Source organism: Colobus angolensis, unplaced genomic scaffold, assembly GCF_000951035.1.
Source record: "Colobus angolensis palliatus isolate OR3802 unplaced genomic scaffold, Cang.pa_1.0 Scaffold269, whole genome shotgun sequence".
NCBI lineage: Eukaryota > Metazoa > Chordata > Mammalia > Primates > Cercopithecidae > Colobus > Colobus angolensis.
In genome coordinates this window covers 2,287,361-2,312,296 of record NW_012115921.1, presented here as the reverse complement: position 1 = coordinate 2,312,296, position 24,936 = coordinate 2,287,361, and the positions used below count along the sequence as shown (strand labels likewise).

The 24,936-nt window shown below is 43.1% G+C and overlaps 1 protein-coding gene and 1 long non-coding RNA gene across 7 annotated transcripts in view; one reads left to right on the top strand and one right to left on the bottom strand.

Moving 5' to 3' along the window:
* MRVI1 (murine retrovirus integration site 1 homolog) overlaps positions 1-24,936 on the top strand; it is a 118,990-nt gene that overhangs the window by 79,081 nt on the left and 14,973 nt on the right. For all 6 annotated transcript variants that reach the window (XM_011947644.1, XM_011947640.1, XM_011947646.1 and 3 more), the window contains 8 exons: positions 3,213-3,336; positions 6,300-6,330; positions 8,519-8,659; positions 9,814-9,945; positions 12,015-12,156; positions 18,810-18,859; positions 19,408-19,515; positions 21,398-21,462. In XM_011947644.1, the coding sequence (XP_011803034.1) occupies positions 3,213-3,336; positions 6,300-6,330; positions 8,519-8,659; positions 9,814-9,945; positions 12,015-12,156; positions 18,810-18,859; positions 19,408-19,515; positions 21,398-21,462 (793 nt within the window). The remainder of the gene's footprint in view (positions 1-3,212; positions 3,337-6,299; positions 6,331-8,518; positions 8,660-9,813; positions 9,946-12,014; positions 12,157-18,809; positions 18,860-19,407; positions 19,516-21,397; positions 21,463-24,936) is intronic.
* Positions 13,150-24,020, bottom strand: LOC105515750. The gene is made up of 3 exons (XR_001002383.1): positions 23,887-24,020; positions 18,777-18,888; positions 13,150-13,391 (listed from the first exon to the last, which is right to left on the bottom strand). It is a non-coding gene; the product is annotated as an uncharacterized LOC105515750 (long non-coding RNA).

Sequence of the window (24,936 nt, the reverse complement as noted above, 5' to 3'; positions counted from 1 at the left end):
TATACCTCAATCTTTCTTTCCTTCTTTGCATTCCTTATGATTACCCAATCTCTACCACCCTCCTGTAATTCCGTTTGAAGCTATATCTGCTTTATTCCTTCATTTTTCCAATAAATTGGTTGGTTGTATATTTCCCAAATTCTTGATTAGTCCTTTTATTTTGGGCTTCAATTTGCTTCCTTAAATAGCAATCATCTTCCATCTTTGCATGATCTTCTCATCCCAACTCTAATTTCTTAATTTTTTTTCAGGTTCTTATTTTTTCTAGAGTCAAAGTATTTATGGTATATATTTTGCACAGAAGTGTACTTTTGCATTTTTTGATGTATTTCTTGCAACTATGTTTCCATCCTGACATCTGTCTCCTTCAAGTTTCCCTTTTCCTTCCTTTCTACCATCCTTCCTCTTTTGTCTATAGTATTTTTGTATAGTTGCCATGCCATCTGTTTTCCTTTTCTTTCTTTCTGATTTGTACATTTCTACCTTGATTCCCTTTCCCTAGATATATTGTATTTTAGGTTAATTTTTGTTGACTCCTTCCCACCTTAGCTGAGATCTCTTTGCCTTCCCTTTAGTGCTTTGGTTGAGGATTGTATATTTTGTGTTTGTTTTGTTACTGCTTGGGTGGTGGGGAAAGGGGAAGTTAAGATAGAGCTGTTTGTAGAATTGGTTTCTGCTCTTTTTCCATAACTCTGTTCATAGTCCAAAACATGAGTTTGTTATACCAAATTGGGGGCATATCTTATTCCTTTGGAGGTGGTTAGTAGTGGGTTTCAGATTGTTTCACCAATTTAGGTTGGAATTGTAGAGACAGGCTGTCCGTGGATTTATTTTCCAGACTTGACCCAATGCTTCCCAACAGCCTCTCACTCCTCCGCCAGGAAAGGAAGGGAAAAAAAAGACAATTCCAAGGAGTTTAGCCACTGTTTTTCAGGAGTTGGGGGAGAACATGGTGTTTGGGGCTTTCCATGTGTCTCCTGCCATTCACTCCTTCAGAGGGGCGTGTTTTATTTACTTTATCTTTAGTCTTCCTTCTTTGTAAATCCCTTCATATCATTCAAGATAATCCACTCTGTGCAATCATTCTGACTTTCCTCTCTTCTTCTCATCAGTAAGAAAAGCAAAATGGCAGGCAGCCCAGGCAGTTTTTTTCTCTCTTTGAAATGCGGGCAAGATGGAATGGCGAACCTTCTATTCTAGGGAAACTTTCTGAATCTCCTCTGACAACTGCCTACTTGCCCCCTCCATCCCTTTCCCTCTCTATTCTGTGGTATTGCACTCTTTGTAAGAATTTTTTCTCTCCCATCTTCCTTTCAATACTGTTTCTTTGGAGAAGAAGAAAGGGCTATCATGGGTGGAAGCCCTACATTTATTCCTAGTCATGTTTATTCTTTCTGTAGTCAATGTTTTTAAAGACTATTGCCTTTTCTTGTATCTTAGAGTTTCTGGTATATTTTTTCTTTGTTCTGAAATGTTTTGTTGTTAATTTGGTTGAATTCAAGAGGAAGGAGGTTGGTTCCTGGAACCCACCAATTCTGGCATTACTCTTCAGGCACCATTTTGGGAAACTTTTCTAGGCAAAAACCCTGGTATGGATTTCACTTTATTAGACCTCACATGTTTCAATCATCCTATAGATATCTCAGGAGTTTGCTGCTCAGTTGACTCTCTGTTGAGTGTGGTAGGGATACAAACATAAAGGTAGAATGATGCCAGGGGTGCCACAAGGTTTACCACAGAAACCTTGTCAGGGAGCTATAAATGCCAGGACAGAACCACAGAGGTAACAGGTAGCTAAGATAACTTCTAGTTCAATCTTATATCCAAAGAAGAATTGCTAACTGACCCATCTCTGACAGATGATCCTTCAACTCACTTGGATACCTTGAGTACCAAGGAATCCATGTCTACCATTCTCTTATTGGCAAGTTCAAAGTATTTAAACATATTTTACCTTGAGCCAAACTAGATATCCTCTTGTTTCTTCATGGTCTCCCTTGGTGAGACTTCTTTCTGTTCACATGATTCCCAATCTTAACTCTTTAGATGGCTATAACTATGCCTATAGTCCTGGTCTCTGGCCTAGCCTAGGATCCTGGAAAATGACTGAGCAGATTGGAAAAATACTAGGTTAAAATCCATGAGAAAGAGTAAAACATGGATAAATATGAAGTTCTGCATGCAAATGGAAAGTAACCATTGTACAGGATGAGGATGCCTGATTTGGGTCAACTAAAGAGGTTGAGAGTTTTGCTTAATGCTAAGTATACTGTAAGCCTGTAGTCAGGCATACAAAATCTGTGCTGCATGGATAACAAACATCAATGCCAGGGACATTTACCAAAGTCCTCCTGTGCTAAGAGCTTGTTAGAGAACATCTGGGCCTCTGGAACAGCAACAAATCAGAATGTGTGCAGGAATGGGATGGTGTCTAGAGACCATGGGCCACAGTGGACCACAGTGAGCTGTTGGAAAAATGGAGCTAGAGTCTGGAGAAGAGAAGCTTTAGAGAGGCACAGGAGCTATTTTTAAACAGGAGAAAGATTTATGGAAAAGAGAATACTTGGTTTGTTCATTCTGTCTTCAAAGCACAGACCCAAGATAGTTTTAGAAGGTTAAAAAACAAAAAGCTGTTCATTGTCTCTGTTGACTAGCAGGCACTTATGTTTCTGAGATCTGTAAAAGATCTAGCAACCTTAGGTTTACTCTGGAAAATCTCTTATCTATGGGGTATGGAATCAGATGCTAATTTCTAAGTAGTATACAGAATATAGAACAATTGAATTTATCTGAGGAGGAATAATTGCACAACAGGTCTCCTGAGAAGCCTGCCAAGGAATAGGTTTTTTTCCCAAACATTATAGCCAAAGAGCCAACCAGCTTCCAATTGCCAGCTTAATACTGTGGGAAGCAAAGGGAAGAACATAACATTTGAAGCAGGTAGACCTTGAAGTCTGGCCATGCCATTTGCTAGTTCTGTAATCTTGAGCAAGTGACTTAACCTTGCTGAGCCTTGGCTTATCCACATGTAAAATGGGATGACTAAATTCTAGCTCATTGTGAGAATAATGTAAGATAACAATTTAAAAACCCTTAACATAGAACTGGATACTTATAAATGTTAAAGCTCTTCCTTGCCCCCTGAAGCTAACTGCCAATAGTACTACTGTGATTTCAGAGAGACATTTCATAAGTAAGCACTTTTTTTTCAGGGCTTCCTTCTGAACTCTCCCCAGCTATTGAGGAAGAAGAGTCAAAGAGTGGCTTAGATGTCATGCCTAATATTTCTGATGTACTGCTGCGCAAACTGCGGGTCCACAAGAGTCTCCCTGGAAGGTAAAATCAGGATGTGGGTTACAGAAGACCCTGTACGGAGTGGCCCCTGTGTTGGGTTCTAGGTGGGACACAGAGGAACACCATTATTAATTCTTGAACCCAGAAGGGCCAAAGTCCAATTGTCTAGATAGGGATAATACATTCAAAACAAAAAGAATAATGAAAGGCCAGGCTGGGTGTTTTCAACTCAAAGACCCAGTGGGTTTCTTAGGTGGGCACAGCTCATGAAGGCATGAGGGTCACCAGAAGCTCATGGCAACAGAGAATGGACTTTGAGCCAGGAGACATGGGTTTCAATCCCAGATACACCATTTACCCATGACTAGTTAAGTTTTCAAAAATTTTTTGTAGAGATAGGGTCTTGCTGTGTTGCCCAAGATAATCTTGAACTCCTGGCCTCAAGTGATCCTTCTACCTCAGCCTCCCAAAGTACAAATAACATTTAAGTAACCAAATGAATGATTTGAAAGAGTAAAGTTGGTAAAAAGACCACGAAATAGGGCACATCTAGAGAATAGCATGGGAGTGGGACATTGGGTAGGAGGTCAAGGAAGGCCTCTGTGATAAAGTAATAATTTGAGATGTGCAAATGACAAATGACAAAAAGAAGCCACTCATGCAAGGGTTTTGGTAACATTTACAGAGGAAAAAATCATAATTTTAACAAATGGTGCTGGGACAACTGGATAGCCACATACAAAAGAGTGAAGTTGGACCCCACCTCACACAAAACACACGAATTAACTCATAATGGATCATAGACCTAAATGTCAGAGAGAACACTATAAGACTCTTCAAAGAAAAAATGTAAGTCTTCATGTCTTTGGGTTTTCTAGATACGGCACCAAAAACACAAAAGACAGGATTTTAAAAATAAATAGTACTTCCTCAAAATAAAAACTTCTGTGCTGCAAACAATGTCAAGAAAGTGAAAGGCAACCCACAGAATGAAATATTTGCAAATCACTTATCGGAAAAGGAACTTGTTTCTAGAGCATATAAAGAAGTCTTACAACTCAATAAAAAGATAAATAACCAATTTTTCAAAATGGGGAAAGGATTTAAATAGACATTTCTTCAGAGAAGATATACAAATGGTCACATAAAAAGATGCTCTGTCCTTTTAGAGGCTCACAGTTCTGCCCCCGGGTACCTATGCTCATTTATGAGGCACAGTTATCTGTATCAGACACCAGACATGCCATGTGGCTTCTCTGCCTAAATCATACTTCTCTGAGTCCTCAGAGCTTCCCCCCGACCCCCACTTTTTTTTTTAAGGTGAGTATATTCTAACTGGGTGTGGTGGCTCACACACCTGTAATCCCAGCACTTTGTAGGCTCGAGGCAAGAGGATCACTTGAGGCCAAGGGTTTAAGACCAGCCTGGACAACAGAGTGAAACTCTGTTTCTACAAAAAGAAAAAATAAAAGAAAAAATTAGCCAGGTGTAGTGGCATGCACCCATAGTCCCAGCTACTCTGGTGGCTGAGACAGGAGGATTGCTTGAAACCAGGAGTTCAAGGCTGCAGTAAACCACCTCTGCAGTGATCCTGCCACTGCCCTCCAGCCTGGGCATCAGAGCAAGACCCTGTCCCCAAAAATAAATAAAACAAAAATAAAGTGGGTGTCTTCTATAGCAAAAAAGCAGAATGTTAGTCATTGAAATAGAAAAATGTTTGGTTTATAATTTATGAAAATACGTACATTTCACATAATATCCCAACAAACCCAGGAGTCAGAAACAAACTTGGCAAGTTTTGCCAAATCATTTAAATCACATGTGTATGCTGTAGATGACAGTTAAGGCAAGGGCCTGATGGGTGTGACAAGAACTGTAAGCATCAAATATCCCTGCAGCTGTTTGTCCCGTGTTCTGGACTCTGCTGACTTCATGGGCATGGGGTCTTGTCACCTCATCCTGACAGGAAGGCACTCATATCATTCCCTAGGGTGAGAACCAGCCCCTTGCAGAGATGGCTGACCCTTACCTTTGCTCTTGGGGTCCCTTCACACCCGTTCAAGAGAGGAAGCTGTGTTTCCTGAGAAGCTTATCAATGGCATGCTCTGTTGCCAAGTTCTGTGACGCTGGTAGGACCCCTCCCAAGCCTCCCCGCCCCAGCACAGGAAAGGGCCTGTGTATTATTTACATTGTCTGGGATTCAGATGGGACCAGCTTTAGTTACCAGCAAGAGCAGCAGCAGCAGCAACACCGAGTGGACGTGCAGATGCAGGGATAGCCTATGGCTGGAGAGCCCTGGCTGTAGGAATGGCACAGAGGAGGAGCTGCTCAAAAGGACACCTCTGTGTCGGCTGGGGCTTTCTTGCCACTCTGTGATTCTAGCCATCAGAAGTTCTTGCTGTGGAGAAGAACCCTGGTCACTCTCTCCTACCATTTATTCTCTGGCCTGCATGCACCTTTGTCACGGCCCTCAGAGACAGAGGAGGGTGAGGCTTTGCAGACCTGGGTGGATATCCCCAGAACAACTATAATGGCAACTTAGATGTGTGTGAGTTATAAAGTCCTTATCACAGGCATTTTCTTATTTCTCACAGCAAGGCTGTGAGTTCATAGTCAACATGAACAGGTCACATTTCCTGAGAGCCCACTGAGTGTGGATGCCATATATTTATGCGTACAAACACATATACACATATACATGAGTACATATAGTGCTTATAACACCTCTGTAAGGTAGGTGATATGATTCCCATTTTGCAGATGAGCAAGCCCGGGCTTAGAGAGATTAAATAACTTGTCCAAAGTCGCAGAGATAGTTGTGGTGCTGTAAGAGTCAGTATCTCACAGGTGACAGAGCACAGGCAAGGGGACATTGCATCTTTTCCTTCTCACCAACACAGCTTACTCCACCCCTGGAAACACATGGTCTGCTGGTCATTCACAGTCACCTTTGGGTCTATTGACTAGATTGCATAAAGTTCAACTGTGTGTTTTCTTTTTCACAGTGCCCCTCCACTCACTGAAAAGGAAGTTGAGGTAAGTGGCTCAAGTGTGTCATGAAATTTAGTGCCTGTGCTTGACTGGGCTTATTCAAAACATTTCTTCCTCCAGACTCTAGCCCTGACATTTTTAGACAAAAATGAGAAAGAGTGACTGTGGGATAATATGAACATTCATGACCAGCCCTCTTGAACCATGAGATCCCCATTCCCACGTCCGTTCATGGAAGATTTTGACAAATTTGGGCAGAGGGGAGAAGGTAGCTGGAAATTTTACATTTCTGTAAGGATTGTTTATATTCTTTAAATGTGCGACTTAGATACACAAAACCAGCTGGGAGCCTGCGGAATTGTTTCAAATTTATTTCAAAATTACTGAAAAATGCTCAGATTTCAAGTTCTAAGCTTTGGTTTAGTGGGAAAGGGGGCTGGCCACCTCAGGGTTTCAGCTACAAGAATGCCAGCTCAGCGAAGCCAGGAAGCTGTGCTGTCAGCAATCCGGCCTTCCCCGATTCCTCACTGGGGCCTCCTTGTCCCAGCAGGGCTGTGAGAGAGCTGAGGGGAATCTGCATTTCATTCTGTGGTGGACAAAGAGAACTTATCAGAGGTGAGACAGTGAGAACTGCTGATGTGGACCAGATGAGCAGAGGAAGACAGACAGTATGAAGTATCTACCACAGATAGTATCAATAACTTGCACATAGGCATTGCACTTGCAGTCTATAACACACTCATAGCCATCCTTTCAGCCGATCCTCCCAGCAGCTCTGACAAGAAGCAAGAATCAGCACAAAAGAGAAAACTGAGTGAGTAAATAACCGCACCAAGTTTCTAGATACTGTAGTTGGCAAAACCAAGGCCTGGATCCAAGTGTTCTCACTGAATTCAGAACTTGTTTTGTCACACTGCTGTTAAGGGGTAATCAAGGTATAGAAAATTAAGCATTGAGCATTATTCATAGACTTGACCAAGGCAGGGTAAGGCAGAAAATTTCAATCACTGGGCTATGAGTTCAAAGCCCACCCACTGACATTTGTGAAGCTGGGCCATGGGCGGTTTGTTTAATGTGCAAATGCTGACCGCAGATGTATATGGACACAGCTTTCAGCATGGTGGAAATAAAACAGGCTTTCAAATCAGATAGTCAGAGGTTAAATCCTGGCTCCATTACTCCCTGTGTCACCTTGAACAAGTTAATGATGTTTCTGGTCTTGGTCTCTTTACCCATAAACAGGTATAATAGTTCCCACCCCAGAGGGTTATTGTGAGATCACATGAATTTGTAGAGTGAATAGCAGTGCTGGCATATAGTAGATGCTCAACAAGGGGTAGTTTTCAGTATTGCCATAAACATCATCATTGGGTCAATTCTGTGCCTTCAGTTCAGTATCTGGAGATGATTGCCTTCCACGGGCCATGTTACATGAACTTCAGAAGCCCCTGTGGTTACTAACCCCGCAGGGTATAAATCTGCTACCACTCAGGGCAGATGATGGCTAAAAAATTGAAGACCATTGCTTCCTTCCTGAGTGACGTCCATCTGTCTATTTCTTCTCCCTAGTAGTTTCCTACTATTCTGGGAATTCCATGTATAACCAGTACTACCTTTTCAAAGTCTGTTCATGCAGCCTGCAATTTTGGCATGAAATATTTATTTATTCCAGAAAGCTTAACCTAACAGAATCATACCTGGCCTTATTTAATATCCTGGCAGCTACTTAAAGCTTCTATCGATATACAATTTGGAATACTCGGGCTAGATGCTGGTTGAAGTTTGCTTTAAGTCACCAATGCTTAAATCTCACATGGAGTTTCTTTCAACACAGTATTTTCATGCAAAATCTCCAAAACCCCCCATGCAATAAATCCCAGCATAAATCCAAATGCTTACACAATTAGCTGTGCTGGCCTGAGTTTATCTAAATCCAGATACAGGATGTTATTTTCTTAAAATTCAGGGAAAAGTGAAGTGTTATTCTCTTCTTATTTTTAGGTAGAATACATTTGGCCCTCTAGTTCTGGGAAGGGCCTAGCATGGACCTTGGGTTACTGCTTTACCATCTTTTTTGTGGTTTCCTGTGAAGTGAGCATTTCACTTGCACATGGCTGCTTTGGCAGCTGGTTCCAGGGACTGCTGCAAAATGCTCGTACAAGGAACACACCTGTAGCCTTGTCCTCTGCAATAACTCCTCCTAGCACCTCTCTCACACTCTTGTTCCCAACAGAACGTGTTTGTACAACTGTCCTTGGCCTTTAGAAATGACAGCTACACTCTGGAATCTAGAATTAACCAGGCTGAAAGAGAACGCAACCTGACAGAGGAGAACACTGAGAAGGAACTGGAAAACTTCAAAGCTTCCATTACGGTAATTGTGGAGCCTGATGTGAGGAATCCTTGGAGCAGGAACTGTCTCCAAGGGCCATACAGGGTGTCATCCTTCTCTCAGGTACCAAGTAGAGTCTCCTGAAGTGAAAAATTGAGCCAAGACTCTGACAGAGTGTTCCTCAGAGAGCTGGGGGGAACTGAGGCAGAGATCCCAAAGTTCTGGTTCCCTCAAGGCTGTGGGCAAGTCCTCCAAACCCTTGGGAGCTTCTCAGAAGGGGGCAGGGTGGCCTGGGTATGACTCCTCCTTTCAGACCAGCCAGGGATAGTGTGTTCACATCGAGCTTCTCCAAGCACCAGAAGAAACTGTGGCCCAAGCCTGGCAGAGGCCACTTCTCTCAGCCTGGATGGGGCCCAGAGCTGGTTTCGTGAGAGCTGAGTCTAGGCTTGGTATGTGTCTTAGTGAGTCTGAGTTGCTGTAACAAAGGGCCATGGACTGGGTGGCTTAAATGGCAAACATTTATTTCTCATAGTTCTGGAGGCTGGAAGTCCAAGATCAGGGCACCAGCACGGTTGGGTTCTGGTGAGGGCCCTCTCTGGCTTGCAGACTACCACCTTTCCATTATATCCTACGTGGTGGAAAGAGAACAGAACTCTCTGGGGTCCCTTTTATAAGAGCACTAATTACATTCACAGGAGCTCCACCCTCCTCACCTAATCACCTTGCCCAGGCCCCACTTCACTATCACATTGAGGAGTTAGGATATGTCCCCCTAAAAGTCAGCAGATGATTTTGTAGGGGGCACATTTAGCCCAGTGGTCCCCAACCCCTGGGCTGGGCCGCAAGCCAGTACTGAACCATAGCCTGTTAGGAACCAGGCTGCATAGTAGGAGGTGAGCTGCCTGAGAGCATGACCTGAGCTCCACCTCCTGTCAGATCAGCAGCAGCATTCCATTCCCGTAGGGTCATGACCCCTATTGTGAACTGAGCAGGCGAAGGATCTAGGTTGTACCCTCCTCATAAGAATCTAATGATCTGAGGTGGAACAGTTTCATCCCCAAACCATCGCCCCCACCAGGTTTGTGGAAAAATTGTCTTCCATGAAACTGGTCCCTGAGGCTGAAAAGGTTGGGGACTGCTGATTTACTCCATAACATTATTTGAGGACCCCAGTTGATGCTCCTACTCCTCTTCAGTCCTCAGCTTCACTCTGGCACCACTGTGAGCACCGGGAGACCTACCAGAAGTTGCTGGAGGACATCGCTGTCCTGCACCGCCTGGCTGCCCGCCTCTCCAGTCGAGCTGAGGTGGTGGGTGCCGTCCGCCAGGTGAGCCTCTCCAGCCCCCAGTTGTGTGGACTCTGCTCCACCTACATAAAGTAGAGCAATCACCCTAGCAGTGGCAACTACAGATACCACTTAGAGGTGGCTTCCTCTGGGCCAGGCATCCTATGTACATCATTGCAGTATTATTCAGAGTATTTTTGGCAGATCACTGAACCCTCAAGGTGCTTTGTGGAAAAAGGTTTCTGTGGACGCACAAGTTTGGGTACTACTGCATGCTATCTTTCTTTCTTGGAAATTTCTAACACATTGGCCTAATCAAGGCTTTGATTGGAGGATAGTGGTGTCTAACACATTGGCCTAATCAAGGCTGTGGTGGAGAAGGCTGGTTCACTTTACCTATGTAGTTCCCAAACATATTTAACTGAAGAATTCCCCCCACAGCCCTCCATTTTATTTTTCTCAAAAAATACCTATTCAACTCCCATGGAGCTAGTATTTGGCAAAACATACTTTAGGAAAACCTGCTTTGTCTCATTAAATCCACCCAGCAACCCTATAGATATCCTGTTTCCCAGATGAAGATGCAGAGTCTCAGAAAGTAAAAGCACTAGTGAGTGGCGGAGTGGGACACAGGCCCAGGTCTGGCTCTCTCTTGGCCCCTTTGAAGTCCTGAACCACAGAGAGCCCCGCCCTGGCCCCGCATGTTTTAGCAGGAGCACACTGCCTGAGTTCCAATCTGGGCTCCACCCTTCATTCGCTGTGTGACCTTGGGCCGCTTACCGAGGTCTCTCTGCTTCAGTCTTTTCAAGTATAAAACAAGGATGGTCACAGTATTTCCCATAGGGGGTTGCTGCCGTACTTGTAAAGTGTTTGGATGTTATTATGTTGCTATGACATGAATCTATGTCCTGCTGCTCTGATTACAAGAGAGGAGGTTCTTGGGGGTGGTGCAGCCCTGAGCAGTTCCTGTTAAATAAAAGGACCTGCCGCTGGGCCGTGCCACCCTGTGTCCTTCAGGACAAGGACACGTGACTCAGCAGTGGTGCCCAGGAAGTCACTCCAGCTGGGAGCAGCAACACAGGAGGACTCTAGGGAAGTGGCTGGTCCCAGCCATGCATGGCTGTGGGACCTGTTCCTGCAAAGCCACTGGGTGTGTCCCTCTGTGGCCAGGCAGGGCCTGAGCTAGATCCTCTGAGGGATCTAACCAGGGTATGAGCAGAAAGAAATTGTTCTCATTGTGTGCCGGCTTCCCAAAGGTGTGCCTGAGCCCAACTGCCACTCATGCCATCTGCTCCCTTCTCCAAATGGCTCCCTCGTCTTGGCTTCTATGCCTCAGTCTTCGCCTTCCTCTCTGGCTCCACTGGGCCAGGTCAGGCTTCATTCGGTCTTTCCGTGCTGCTCTCACTGCCACTAGTCTCACTCCCTTGAGTCCCATCTCTATCTGTGACCTGATTATGTTACTCTCTTACTTTAAGGGAGATATTCAATGGCTTCCCTTTTCCTTCAGAGTAAGTTCAAGTTCCTTAGTCTAGCATTCGAGGTCCTTCACAACCCAGACTTACAAACTGACCCAACTGCTTGCTGATTCCTACAGAGGCAGGAGACCTGTAGTGTCTGGGCTTTCTGGGCAGCCCTGGTTTATGTCGATTGTCCCAGCACAATTTGTCATAGTGCCTTTCTTCACTCTCCAGAGGACTCCTGTCCAGAGGATGAAACCTCATCTACATATAAGCCCTGTGCTTCCCTGCCTCTAGAATCCTCTTGGAGTTCCCTGGCCTGAATGCTCTGTCCCTTCTCCCCTTGTCTATGTGTTCAGATGCTGCTCACATTCTATATCCACTTCATTCCATCTCCATGAAGCCTCCCCTGACCTGTTCTCTGCAAGCAGAAACAACTCTCCTCTGCCTCTCATCTCCTGCAGTGTAGTGGCTGTGTTTTTCTCATTCTCCCTGAGTGCAGGTGCTGAATCCACCTCTCAGCTCAGGCAGAGTCTTGTCCCTGTATCCTTTTGATTCTCCTAGCCCAGACCCTTGGGCTTGATCAGAGCAAATAAGTGCCAATGGAGCCTTTCCTCCAATGGCCTCATGTACTCACACACTCCATCCCTGCAGGAAAAGCGCATGTCGAAAGCAACAGAAGTGATGATGCAGTATGTGGAGAATCTAAAGAGGACGTATGAGAAGGACCATGCAGAGCTCATGGAGTTTAAAAAGCTTGCAAATCAGAATTCAAGCCGCAGCTGTGGCCCCTCTGGTAAGGACCTAGGCTCCTGCCCCATCTTGGCCCTACAAGGTAGACTTCCAAGAGCTCTTGGCTAGGATTAGAGCTGTCAGAGCAGCCCCATGACTTATTTCCAGTTGAGCAGCACCCCTGTCCAGTACTGTCCACAGGGGCCTCCCAGCAGCTCCTTCAGTGGGCCTGGCAGGGCAGTCTGGAACCAGGAAACATGAGCATTCCCAAAGTGACTTCCTAACTCCCAAAGCAATAAATCACAGTGGCTGACCATGGATACAAAGCCCACAGGCTACTAGAACTGTTGGACTTATAGCGTCTGAGAGTGACCCTAGACCCTGTAAGTCTGTGTGCTTTGGGACCCCCTTTTAGGCAGCACATGCTAAGGAATTTGGGCTTTATTCTGGAAAGCATTAGGGATGCAGCCAATGATTTTAATCAAGAAAATGACTTGATCACATATGTAGCTTAAGAAGATTCCCTTGAACTATGGTGTGGCAATTACATTACTGGGACAAACCAGGGACAGAAAACTCCATGAAGATGTTCTTGCAACAGTCCAGGTGAGGGGCGAAACCTGGGCAGCTAGGGTGGAGTGAGAGTCTGGCTGAAGATGTTATGGAGAAAAACAGCAGACTCATGGATAAGACAAATGTTTCAAAGAACTATTCTTGTTTAGAAGTTCTATATGAATTGCCATAGGAGCACAGAGGAGGGCCCACCTGATTCTGCTTGAAGGGAGACAAGGAAGGCTTCAAAGAGGGATGGTATCTTGGTGTTTTAAAGTAAAAATAGGAGTTCTCCAGTCAATAGAGGAAGATACATCCCAGGTGGAGAAACCAGCATGGACAAAGGTGTGGAGATTGGGGATGAAAAGAAGATGAAACAAGCAATTTTCCATAGTGGCAGTGTCGGGGTGTGGTAGTGACAGGTTGAAAGTGAGACTGGGTAGACCAGGGCCACATGCCAGGCCATGCTAGCAATTTAAACCTCTAGGCAATGGGGAGTCAATGGTAAGTTTATACCTCATGATGTAATCAGGCTTTATTTTTAGATTATTCTGACTTCAGTGGACAATATACTGGAGGTGTGCAAAAGCTGAGGTGAAGAGAGACACAGTAGGAGACTCTTTCTCAGTCCAGCAGGAAGAGGTTGGTGCCTTGGACCAGATCTCTCTGTGGGCACTGTCAGGGTTTAGATTCTGGCTGATGAGGGTGGCCAGCAGGAGAAAACAGACCTTTTAGCAACAGGAATCCCTGTGGAATGCAAACATCTGTGTTACCAAGAGCTGCAGAAGGGAAAGTACAGAAAGTATAACAGATGGAGAAACCTTTATAAACAGGAGGTTTCACAAGTTTCCTGGAGAATATCAGTGACACGTCCCAGAGTCCAAAGGCAGCATGCACACATGCTCCAGACTGTCTGCTTTGGATCTGTCAGCAAGGCTCCTGACCCACATGCACCTGGGCTTCTAACAAACCATTTTCCGTCAGTGTTGGAAGCTGGGGAAGTTGCTGCCAAAGGAATCCTGATGCCATGGGCTCCTACATTTATTGCTGCACAAGGCCTCCTGCAAACTACCTTATCTAAGATTTATAGGATAAGCAGTTACCCATGAGTCTCATTCATTCATTCTACAGACATTTACTGAGTACCTTTGGTTTGCCCTATATAATACTGGAATATAGAGGTAAAGGGCACACAGTCACAGACCTAAAGGAGCTCCCAACCTTTGGGAAGTCAAGGCAGTGTAGCCAGTACTATGACAGAAGAAAGCAGACTTCCAAGGAGAACACACGACAGAGTCCCATATTCAGTCTAGGAGGAAGATAAAATGCTTACCATAGCAAAGGTCAACGATAGCTGTACATGTTTTTCCAATATTTGTTTCCACTCTAGTTGTTCTTCCAAGCTATACCTCAGCTTGGGCTAGGCAGAGGGGCCGTAACCACTCAGCAGGTGTTTCCATAAGACACTCTATGACTGTTCCCTAATAGTGTTTGTGTCTTAAGCCTTTTATACAACCTCTGCAATCTTTGTCTATGCCTGGGGTTTTGAAGACTACAGTAAATAAAATATCCCTGATTTCAAGGAAGGTGATATACATTTTTTAAAAATAATATGTTTCTTTCTGAATATGAAATTTACCAATTGCATTTTGGATTATTTCCTTAATGTAGATTTCTAGAAGTATAAATACTAGCTCAGGGGAAAGAAATTTTTTAAGACTCTTAAAGCAAATTATTTTCAAATAACCCATTTATGTTTTCACTGAATGGGTTACAATACTCAATTCACTGTGCCATTGACACCATTCTTGTTCTTTCTTTTTGTAAGTATCCATGACTTCGATAGGCCAAAATTGTGTCTTATCTTACTGGTTTAATTGTATTTCTTGGCCTTTCCAAATGTTTATGGAACATTTGTATTCCTACTTTTAAAAATTCTGTATTTATGATCTTTGCCCACTTGTAAGCTTGGTAGTTTACTAATGTATATGAACTCTTCACATGTAAAGAATATTTTCTGGTTCTGCTGTTTTGGCTGACTGGAAAACTTGAAATCTTTTGACCACAAGCACTTAGAAATTTCTGCTGGACAAAATAAAGCAAACCTATGTCTAAATAGCTGAATCCACAAGAAAAGAAATTGAAATACCCAGATACAAGAAAAGAAAAGAGAACTGAAACCAAGCTGACCCTGCAGCTTCCTTGGGGACAGTCATCTGGGAGCTGAGCTTTTACACTTGCCTGTGATCTGAGACAAGGCCTGGAACACCTATGGTAGAGAGTTGATACAGATTCCCACAGAAAGTTAAGGCTGTCCAAAGACTAGATCCTCAGATGGAATTTGGATAAGGAAAAATAATAATCACCAACCAGCAGAGAAACAAGGAAATTTCTTTCACCCTGGGCTCTAGTAGGAAAAAACACTTTCTCCTTCCTCATAGGAAAAGTACATACTCACAAAGTGACAGCAGTGATGATGCAATATGCAGAGGATTTGAAAAGAACAGCAAGATGGTGCCTCTAAGACATGTTAGAAATAAGTAGAAAAGCACTCTGGAGAGACAGATGCTGCACCCAGACACACAGGATTGCTCTAATAAAGCTTCACTGAAGATGACTTCACAACCTAAAATTATAAAATACGCAAGAAAACAATTCATCATGAACAAAAATCATCAGGTACACCAAAGAATAGGATCATATCCTAAGAACCTCGGAAAATAAAATGATCTGATAATTTTTTTAAAGATAAGCTTAAAATTATTAGGGGTAGCTGGGTACAGCGGCTTACGTCTATAATCCCAACACTTTGGGAGACCAAGGTGAAAGGATTGCTTGAGGCCAGGAGGTTGAGACCAGCCTGGGCAACAAAGTGAGACCCTGTCTCTACAAAAAATAAAAATAAGAAACAATTAGTTGGATGTGGTGGTGGGCACCTATAGTTCTAGCTTCTCAGGAGGCTAAGGTGGGAGGATCGCTTGAGCCCAGGAAGTCGAGGCTGCAGTAAGCTGTGATCATGCCACTGCACTTCATCCTGGATGACAGAGTGAGACCCTGTCTCTAACTTAAACATTATTGGAGACATAAAAGAATGGATCAAAAACAGAGTAAAAGAAAACAGTTATCAAAGAAGAATAAAATAGAACTTCTCGAAGTGAGGAATAAAGTCACAGAAATTAAAAACTCAAGAGTTTAGGTGTGTTAGTTACTATATTTGAGGCTATTCTTCATTATTCCAGATCTCCTTCTGGGCACATTTTCCCGTCCCCTTAAAGTCACAAGGCAAGGCCATGGGACTTGCTTTGGTGAATGAAATGTGAGTAGAAGGACGTGTCACATCTGAACCTAGGCCTTCAAGAACTAGTATGCAGTCTGCCCTGCTTCTTCCTCCTAACGTGATAACCATCATTGCTCCAGAATACTAGAAGGCCAGTAATAGGCTGAGTCCAGAATGAGGAAACACTGAACCAAGCCTGCTACAGACTCAAAAGTAAATGGGCATGTAGCATAAGCAAATCACATCTTCCTTGTTATCAGCCACTGATACTTTGGAGTTGCGTATTATTACTATGCTATTAAACTAGTATAACCTAGCTTATCCTGATTGATTATAACATTTAAATCAAATTGGGCATAGCTGAAGAAAAATTAGTTAACTTGAAGATAGGTTTGAGGAAGTTACCCAATGTACAGTTCAGAGAAATAAATTGATTAAAATTATGAAAGAAGCATTGAGATATGGGATATAGAATGTAGAATGAGAAAGTCCCAAATACATTTATTAGGCCATCCTTAAGGGGAAAGCCAATGAGAGAAAATATTCCAAGAAAGAATGGCTGAGGATTTTCCAGAACTAAGGAAAGTCATCACTCATTGGATTCAGAAAATATAGTGAATTCCAACCAGGAAAAATAAAAACACACCAAAGAGAAACTACAGAACAGTAAAGACAAAGGGAAGATCTTAAAAGTCATCAGAGAGAAGATTATTTACAAAGGAATGACAATTTTCGATGGCAATAGTAGAAGAAGACAATGGAATAAACTCTTAAAAGAACTAAGAGAAAATAATGGTCAACCTAGAGATAACACAAATGGCTAAGATACCATGCAGGATTGAGGGCTTGGTAAAGACCATTTGGAGACAATTGAGAAAGTTTACCTCTCACAGACCCTTGCTGAAAGAACAACTAGAGGATGTACCTAAGGAAGATTGAAATTGAATTCAAACACATGCTTACAAATGTTCATTGCAGCACTTTTCACAATAGAAAAGACATAGAATCAACCTAAATGCCCATCAATGACAGACTGGATAAAGAAAATATGGTACATATACACCATGGAATACTATGCAGCCATAAAAAAGAATGAGATCACCTCTTTTGCAGGAACATAGGTGGAGCTGGAGGTCCTTATCTTTTGCAAACTAACACAGGAACAGAAAACCAAATACTGCATGTTCTCACTAAGAAGTGGGAGCTAAACATTGAGTACATATGGCCACCAACAAGGGAACAACAGGTACCAGGGCCTACTTGAGGGTAGAAAGTAGGAGGAGGGAGAGGAATGGAAAAAATAAATACTGTCTACTATGCTTAGTACCTGGGTGATGAAATAGTCTGTACAACAAATCCTCGTGACAAGTTTATGCACCTGCACATGTACCCTGAACCTCAAAAGTTAAAAAAAAATTGAGCTCAAAAGAAACAAGTAGGATACAAGAAGGAATAGTCAACAAAGACATTTGTAAACATGTAGGTATATCTAAATAAGCACTCTCTGTAGAAATCAACAAACATAATGAATAATTTAGGAATACAAAAGCAAGGTGAAATAAAAATACTGGAAAGCAATATAATTAAGAGGGAGGGCTATTATTTTAAGGTTTATTCAAGAAAAGAATAGAGATCTTGTTTAATTTTAAATTTAAAGTCAATATGTTCAAAAGTTAAGAGGACATGCTGAAGGTTAAAAATAGAATGTATAAGTTCCAAACAAATGTGTAGGGTGGGAGGAGGGGTGGAGAAAGTCAATGAATAAAACAAATAGAAAATATAAAATTACATGGTAGAAATAAATACAAATATACTAATCACAAGAACTATAACTAGTATAAACCTATTGGTTAATAGAGAATCTCAGATTAGATTATTAAAAAACAGGCCAGGCGTGGTGGCTCATGCCTGTAATTCCAGCACTTTGGGCAGCCAAGGCAGACAGATACTTTAAGCTCAGGAGTTGGAGACCAGCCTGGCCAACATGGCGAAATGCTGTTTCTACTAAAAATACAAAAATTAGCCAGACATAGTGGCACACATCTGTAATCCCAGCTACTCGGGAGGCTGAGGCACAAGAATCATATGAACCCAGGAGCCGAAGGTTGAGTGAGCCAAGATCGTGCCACTGCACTCCAGCCTTCGTGACAGAGTGAGAGAGTCTCAAAAAAAAAAACAGCTATGTGCTTTTCAAGAGACACACCAAAAATACATGGATATGAAAGAGAGAGAGATGCAGGCTAAATAATATTGGTCAAACTGAATCAAATTGAATTGAGCTAGCAAATACCTGTCTCTGAAAGTACTCAGGTGTTTCCCGGTGGTAGTATTATTCAGGCGCGAAGCTAAACATATTACATGAGTTATATCACTTAATGTACGTAGTAAGGAGAAGAAAATCCTGGGGTGGTAGCTTCCTTTGTTCTGAGTCATTTGGTAGGTAACATATTGAAACTACTTCTATCAGCAAGTTTTCATTATTTACTGGCACCACACCTTCCTTGCTCATAGTTTCTCTGACTGTACATCCTTGAACAAGCATAAAATAACCCAGTAAGTCTTGGTATTGCTGAGTAGTTGTCATACACTATCTAGGGTGTTATGCAGAGTGTGTTCAGTGGGGTCAGATAAAGATCAGAGGTCCAAGACTGGGGCTTCCTATAGTGAGAAGCGGAGTTAGGATAAAGGTTTTGTCCAAAAAAACCTCCACTCTGCAGCCCCATCTCAAAGAATGAAGTGCCAAGCTCAGTGTCCCCAACACCCAGATCCTTGGGCTATCCCTTGAGGGCCAGTTCTGGCTCATAGATACCATAGCCTAGTTTCTGTTTCCTGCTGGTGCCTAGTCTGAAACTTACTTGTGTTCTCTTCTCTGCTCCCTCCTGCTGCAGAAGATGGGGTCCCTCGCACGGCACGGTCCATGTCCCTCACGCTGGGAAAGGTATGCATGTTCAAGGAATACCAGGGCTCCTGGAAAGAGCATGACAGAAGTTTCCATGGTCACCCAAACGATCATTCATTCTGGGATCCATGGATACCAGAGAATCTCTGAACAGAGTTTCTATTCGGCTTCCCACAGTCTCAAGTTTAGCCTCTGACATCTTACCTTTCTTGCTCGTGGTTTCCTTAACTATGTATACATGCCTTAAATCAACATGAAATGATCATAAGCCTTCATATTGCTACAGGCAGCTTTAATACAGTCTCCAGGGTGTTACCCAGAGACTGTGGGGTCATTTCCATTCTGTATCTCCAAGATCTCATAAGCTAAAATAGAACAGATTGAGCGTTCACTCACCACCAACAGAAAATTTGGGTCAACTTTGGCCACTCTCTCCACACCAATTCCATCATTGCTACTGCAAAACCAAAATATCCAGTGAATGCCATTTCAGCATTAGAAATGAGTAGGCTTTTTTCCCAAGCCCTTCTGAATTATGGCTATTGCTACCTCCAAGACAATGAGCCTGGTCACTTCTCTCCCCACAGAATATGCCTCGCCGGAGGGTCAGCGTTGCCGTTGTTCCTAAGTTTAATGCCCTGAATCTGCCTGGCCAAACTCCCAGTTCATCACCCATCCCCTCCTTACCAGCCTTGGTAAGTATGATGATGCCTGCCTCCCAGCATGGAATAGTAAAATAACCTTTCCTTCATACTCAGTCCTGGGGGGGGGTGACCAAATGGGGGCAGGGTCAACAAGGAGAGGAAATTTCCAGAATAGAATCTGAGTGATGTCTCAAAAACCCAATATAGACTAGGCTGCATGTATTCGACTACTCTGGGAAGTCCTACTGCCCTTGAGCGTGGTGTTGGCAGCTCAGCGTTCTTTGCAAATTATAACTCTTTTTGTGCTTACACCACAATCCGCCAAGGTGGTTATAATTTTTTTCTACTCTGCAGTGGGCTTAAGTAGCTGAAGTTTGTAATGTGTGATAGGTGGTAGAACAGCTTTGAACCCTAGGTTCTCTGTTTCAGGAGCCTGAGTTCTTCAACCCATTGTTCTCCTGCCTCAGTTCATTGTAGCATTGTTCATAACAATGAAAAGCGGGAAACAACTCCGTGTTCACTAATAAGAGACTGGTTAAGCAAATGGATATCCCTATAAGGGGTTTCTGTAGAATGGTCCATAACTTATTATGAATCAAGAGCAAGTAAAATAGGATATACAAAACCTAGTGTATAAACAGTATAATTCTGTTTTGTACTTTTTAAAAGAGTATGTTTCTCTGCGTAGACAGAAATTTCTGGTAGAAGATACATGAAACAGCTAATAATGGTTATCTCTAGGCAATGGTAAAATAGTTCATTTCTATTTTCTTCCTGATGCCTTTTTATATTTCTATAATACGAATATATTAGTAATATACAGGAAAAATACATTTCCATTTCTTTTAGGCAAAGACAGTTTGGATATAACAAAATATTTTCTGTATCCCAGGCCTTTGTGCATCTGGCTAATTTTCTCTAATTCTTTCTTCAGTGGTTTCTCTATCCCCTGCCTATGACTAGCACTACCCTATAAGGAAACAATCTGATTGTGTAAGCAATTGGAAATTCAAGCTCTATGTAATACCAATGGGTGGTACTCACTGTTTCCTGCCTCAAGCATTTCAATCATGTATGAAATCAACCTAAACTCCCAAATTACCCACTAAAATAGAACAACCTGAAAAAAATGTTTAAGGATATTGGAGAGGACTGGTTAGTGTGTTTTAACAGATCTATTTCCCATACTTTGCCTAAAAGCATAAATTTATTTTCCAAATATATATTCCTTTAGACTAGGGGCTGGCAATCAGGGCCATAGATTAAAAACCACACAGGGTACTTTTAAAACATCCTTCCCCCAGGCCCAACACCAAGATTCTGGAGTGGATCAATACTTTTTTAAAACCTCCCCCAGGTGATTCTAATGTGCAGCCAACATTGAGAACCATTACTTAAACCAAATCCATTGCAACAACACAACGTGGAAATCCTGGGGAACATATTGTAATGAAATTTCTGATTGAGCTTTCAATAGTGACTGGCATCTCTTGAGAATTGTACCTGGAGCTGTGTCTCTCGGGACAGTGATGGGCTTGTGAGAATCTATCACAGGGAGCCTGGGACCTGCACTTGTAGGAGGCCCACTGGTGTTCAGTCACAGTCAGTAAACAGGACAGAGAAAAACTGATGGCTCCTCTCCAGAATGGAGCCTCAAGATGTAAACTCTCCTCTTCACTTAAGGAAACTTAGCAGAGGCGAAGGAAAAGGAGCAAGCTGCGTGTGCCGTAGAGGAAAGGAATGCTGAGGAAAGGACAGGGAAGGCCTGAGGGAAAGGGCCAAGGTCTGGGCTCAGATGAAGATTGGACAGTGGGGGCATGGAGGAAAAAGGAGAAGCAGCAGCCCCCCTCCCAGCATCATCAGAAACCCAGCAGCTCTGGCTTCTTCCTTGCATAGCACATCCTCAGTTCTCTGTCTTCTGTTTTTCATTCAGTCGGAATCACCCAATGGGAAAGGCAGCCTACCTGTCACTTCAGCACTGCCTGCACTTTTGGAAAAGTAAGTTTGTTGATTTTCCTCTTTGCTTCAGGGATCTCTCAGGAAAATTTCCCCATTTTACTTTCCTTCCTCCCATTTTTATCCCCAAAATGCAGTGGAAAGCAAATTAAGTTTTAAGGGAAATGAATGAGAGTTTGAGACCCACAAAGATTTCAGAATCCGCTTGCAAGATTCTTGAACCGGGAAGATGCCCTGACTGAGGCCAAGTGTACCCAATCTGAGAGAGCCCAGAGAAGACTGGAGCCTTCTCTGCCAGTTGGGATTCTTTGGGCTACAGACAAAAGAAATCCCCAACTCAATGGGACTTAGTAAGTCCAGAGGTAGAGCTGCTTCTGGTACGGCATAGCAGGGCTCTAGCTCAGCATGCCTATAACTTCCTTGCCTCTGGCCACGTTGTATGTTAACTTCATCGTCAGGATTGTGGCAAACGGCTGGTAGTTCCTGGCATCCCCTCCAGACAGGACAATACCTAGAGGAAGAAAGGGACTGTTTCTTGCCATGTTCCTTTCTTAGGAATAAACCCAGAAACCTTTCACCAGTCTTCCCTATTATCTCATTGACAAATCTGGAAGGAGGTCCCTTTCTAAAAGAATCACTTTGGGAATGGGATTGTCATCATGGGATTTACACTATTCCCTGGGGTTGGTGAGAGGGTCAGCTTCCCAAAAAGCAAAATGACTCCATGAAGAAGAGTAAATTCCTGAACAGAATCATGTTGCTGTTGGGAACTAGGAAGGAAAATGCATATTGGATTAGCAGCCAGCAGTGTCTGTTATTTTCTAGGCATCTGTGCAATGTGCAGATCTTTTCATCCTCAGCCAGAGTAAGGCAGGCTGTTTCTATGCACTCAGGGGACTTCATAGCTTACTTTTCAAATTCTTTCATTTGCTTGCTGAAAAACATCTGGATCACACCTGCTGCCTCTCGGAATTTTCCCCTTGTGTCTTTTCTCACTTGGTAGAGCATATACCTTATTCTTCCTTCTTTCTTGCCTCAAGACAGCTTTAGTTCTTCATTTTTCTTTGCTGTCAGAAAAGTTTTGCTATCTGGCAGGGAAAGTGTATGTTGGGACCCTTTTCAATACAGACAGGCTCCCACCTCCAGACCCAGCCTGTTTCCTACATCTCTAATTATGTGCGGCCACCAGCTTATCACCCAGTGATTTGTCCCCTGTGAGTCTTGAAGTTTGCCCAGCATTTCTTCTCTTTACCACTTCACCCCCATAAGCTCACAGGTCCTTCATGTTATAGAAGGTCTCTTGGGGTCTCTCTCTCTGTCTTTTCTTGATCACTACAGGGAAATTGTCAAGAGGTGACACAACCACCACCATGTGGACCACGTGGAAGTGACCGAGTTTACAGAAACTTACCGAGTCCCTAGAGTCACAGGGCCTCATCCAGGGTCCCTGAATCTCTCCAGAAATGGTCACCTGATGCTCTGACTGAGAAACCCACTAAAATTCTCCTTGCCAACCTTCCCTTTGGGTGCACGAATCCCTACTTCAGAGAACCCTCAACTCTAGCCCCATTCCCAACTCCAGGCCTGCAGAGCCACTCAAGGCAGAAGATCTCTGTAATAGACTCTAATCATGACAGAGCAGGGCCTGAACTCTGTAGAGCTTATGCCAGGCCAGTTGAGCACTTCTGTCCAAGGCAGTGGGGATCATGAAAACATGAATTACCCTTGGTAAGGGAAACTGAGGTACAAAATTGGAGACAATAAGCAGCAGCCCCAAATTAGGAGCATCAATGGGTAATAATCAATAGTGCCATCACCTTTCCAGGGGTTTGTAGAACCTGAAGAGATAGGGACAGAGTGGGAATTAAGGCAAGTCAAGCACACTGGGGTTGACTCTCCAGTTGGGAATATACCCATGTAAGAATGGTTGCAAAGAGGGGAGGGCATCTTCAGATTAAGAGGGGTTCAGGATGAACAACAGCTTCCCCTTCTGGATTTCTCGAAGATGTTAAGTGATTTCCATTTAAAACTGGAAACATGGCCAGGCATGGTGGCTCACACCTGTAATCCCAGCACTTTGAGAAGCCAAGGCAGGTGGATCACAAGGTCAGGAGTTCAAGACCAGCCTGGCCAAGATGGTGAAACCCTGTCTCTACTAAAAACACAAATAAATAAATACATAAATAAATAAAAACTAGAAACATTTACTTGATTCCCAATGGACTAACAATGAGACAATATATGAGTAAAAGTGAATTCTTATCTTCTGTCCTATACACAAATACTTAGTCAATTCTAGCTGCCCTTGCCATATTGTGAAAGAGAAATAATGTGTTATAGTTTAATATACATTGCTTCAGAGATTGTTGTATTCAGCTTCGTATTAAAATGATTTCACCTTTCCTAAGCATACAGTGACGAAGCAGGAAGGGTGCTGGCTAAGCAAAGGATAAGAAGATCAAATACCCTGAGGCTAGTTTACAGGAAAATATTTCAGAGCTGATTACACTGCTCCATGAGATTTCAGAGAATGCTGAGCCTTGTTCTTGGAGGTCATTTCATAATGAACACTCAACAAGGGCCTAGAAACCTGTAGACTTAAACATATGGGTGGAGAGTGATATTTAAAATTAGTCTTGAAGAGAAAACAAAAGCCCAAGAGCAGTTCTGCAAGTAGAAATAGCTATGTAATTGTAGTCTTTTGTTCTTTCATTCCTTTAGCAATTAATCCCCAAGGGCCAGGCACATAATATGTACTCCGGGAGCTCACAGTCTAGCGGGAAAGACAGATGGGAAGCAGCCTATTCTAATACAACACGATGGGTGGGATGGTAAGGAAGTGTAGGTTGCTAAGGGAATGACGCAGCAGAAAACGAGCACCCAACCTGATTCTGGTGTAAGGTTGGGGGAAGTGGGGAAGTAGGGGGAAGAGGGAGTTTAGGAAATGATTCCCCTTAGCTGGGCAGTGGCTCACGCCTGTAATCCCAGCACTTTGGGAGGCCAAGGCGAGTGAATCTCTTGAGCTCAAGAGTTTGAGACTAGCCTGGGCAATATAATGAAGCCCCATCTCTATAAAAAATATAAAAATTAGCCAGGCATGGTGGCATGCACCTGTAGTCCCAGCTACTCGAGAGGCTGAGGTGGGAGGATGACTTGACCCCAGGAGGCAGAAGTTTCAGTGAACTGAGATTGCACCACTGCAATGTAGCCTGGAGCCTGAGCAACAGAACAAGACCCTGTCTCAAAAAAAAAAGTTTCCCTCTAGGAACTTACTTTTAAAGTAAAATCTAAAGCGTACATAATTAACTAGGTGACCAGGAGGTTAACAACATTTTAGGCTTTGTCCATGTGACAAAGTATGGAGTATTCAAGGAATGATGATAATGATAAGGATGACAATGATAACAGATGACAATGGTAATTACTGTTGACTATTTTCTGCACTGTTGACAATGGCAATTACTGCTAACTATTTACTGCACCTCGTTTTATGCCAAGTGCTTTACTAATTGCTTT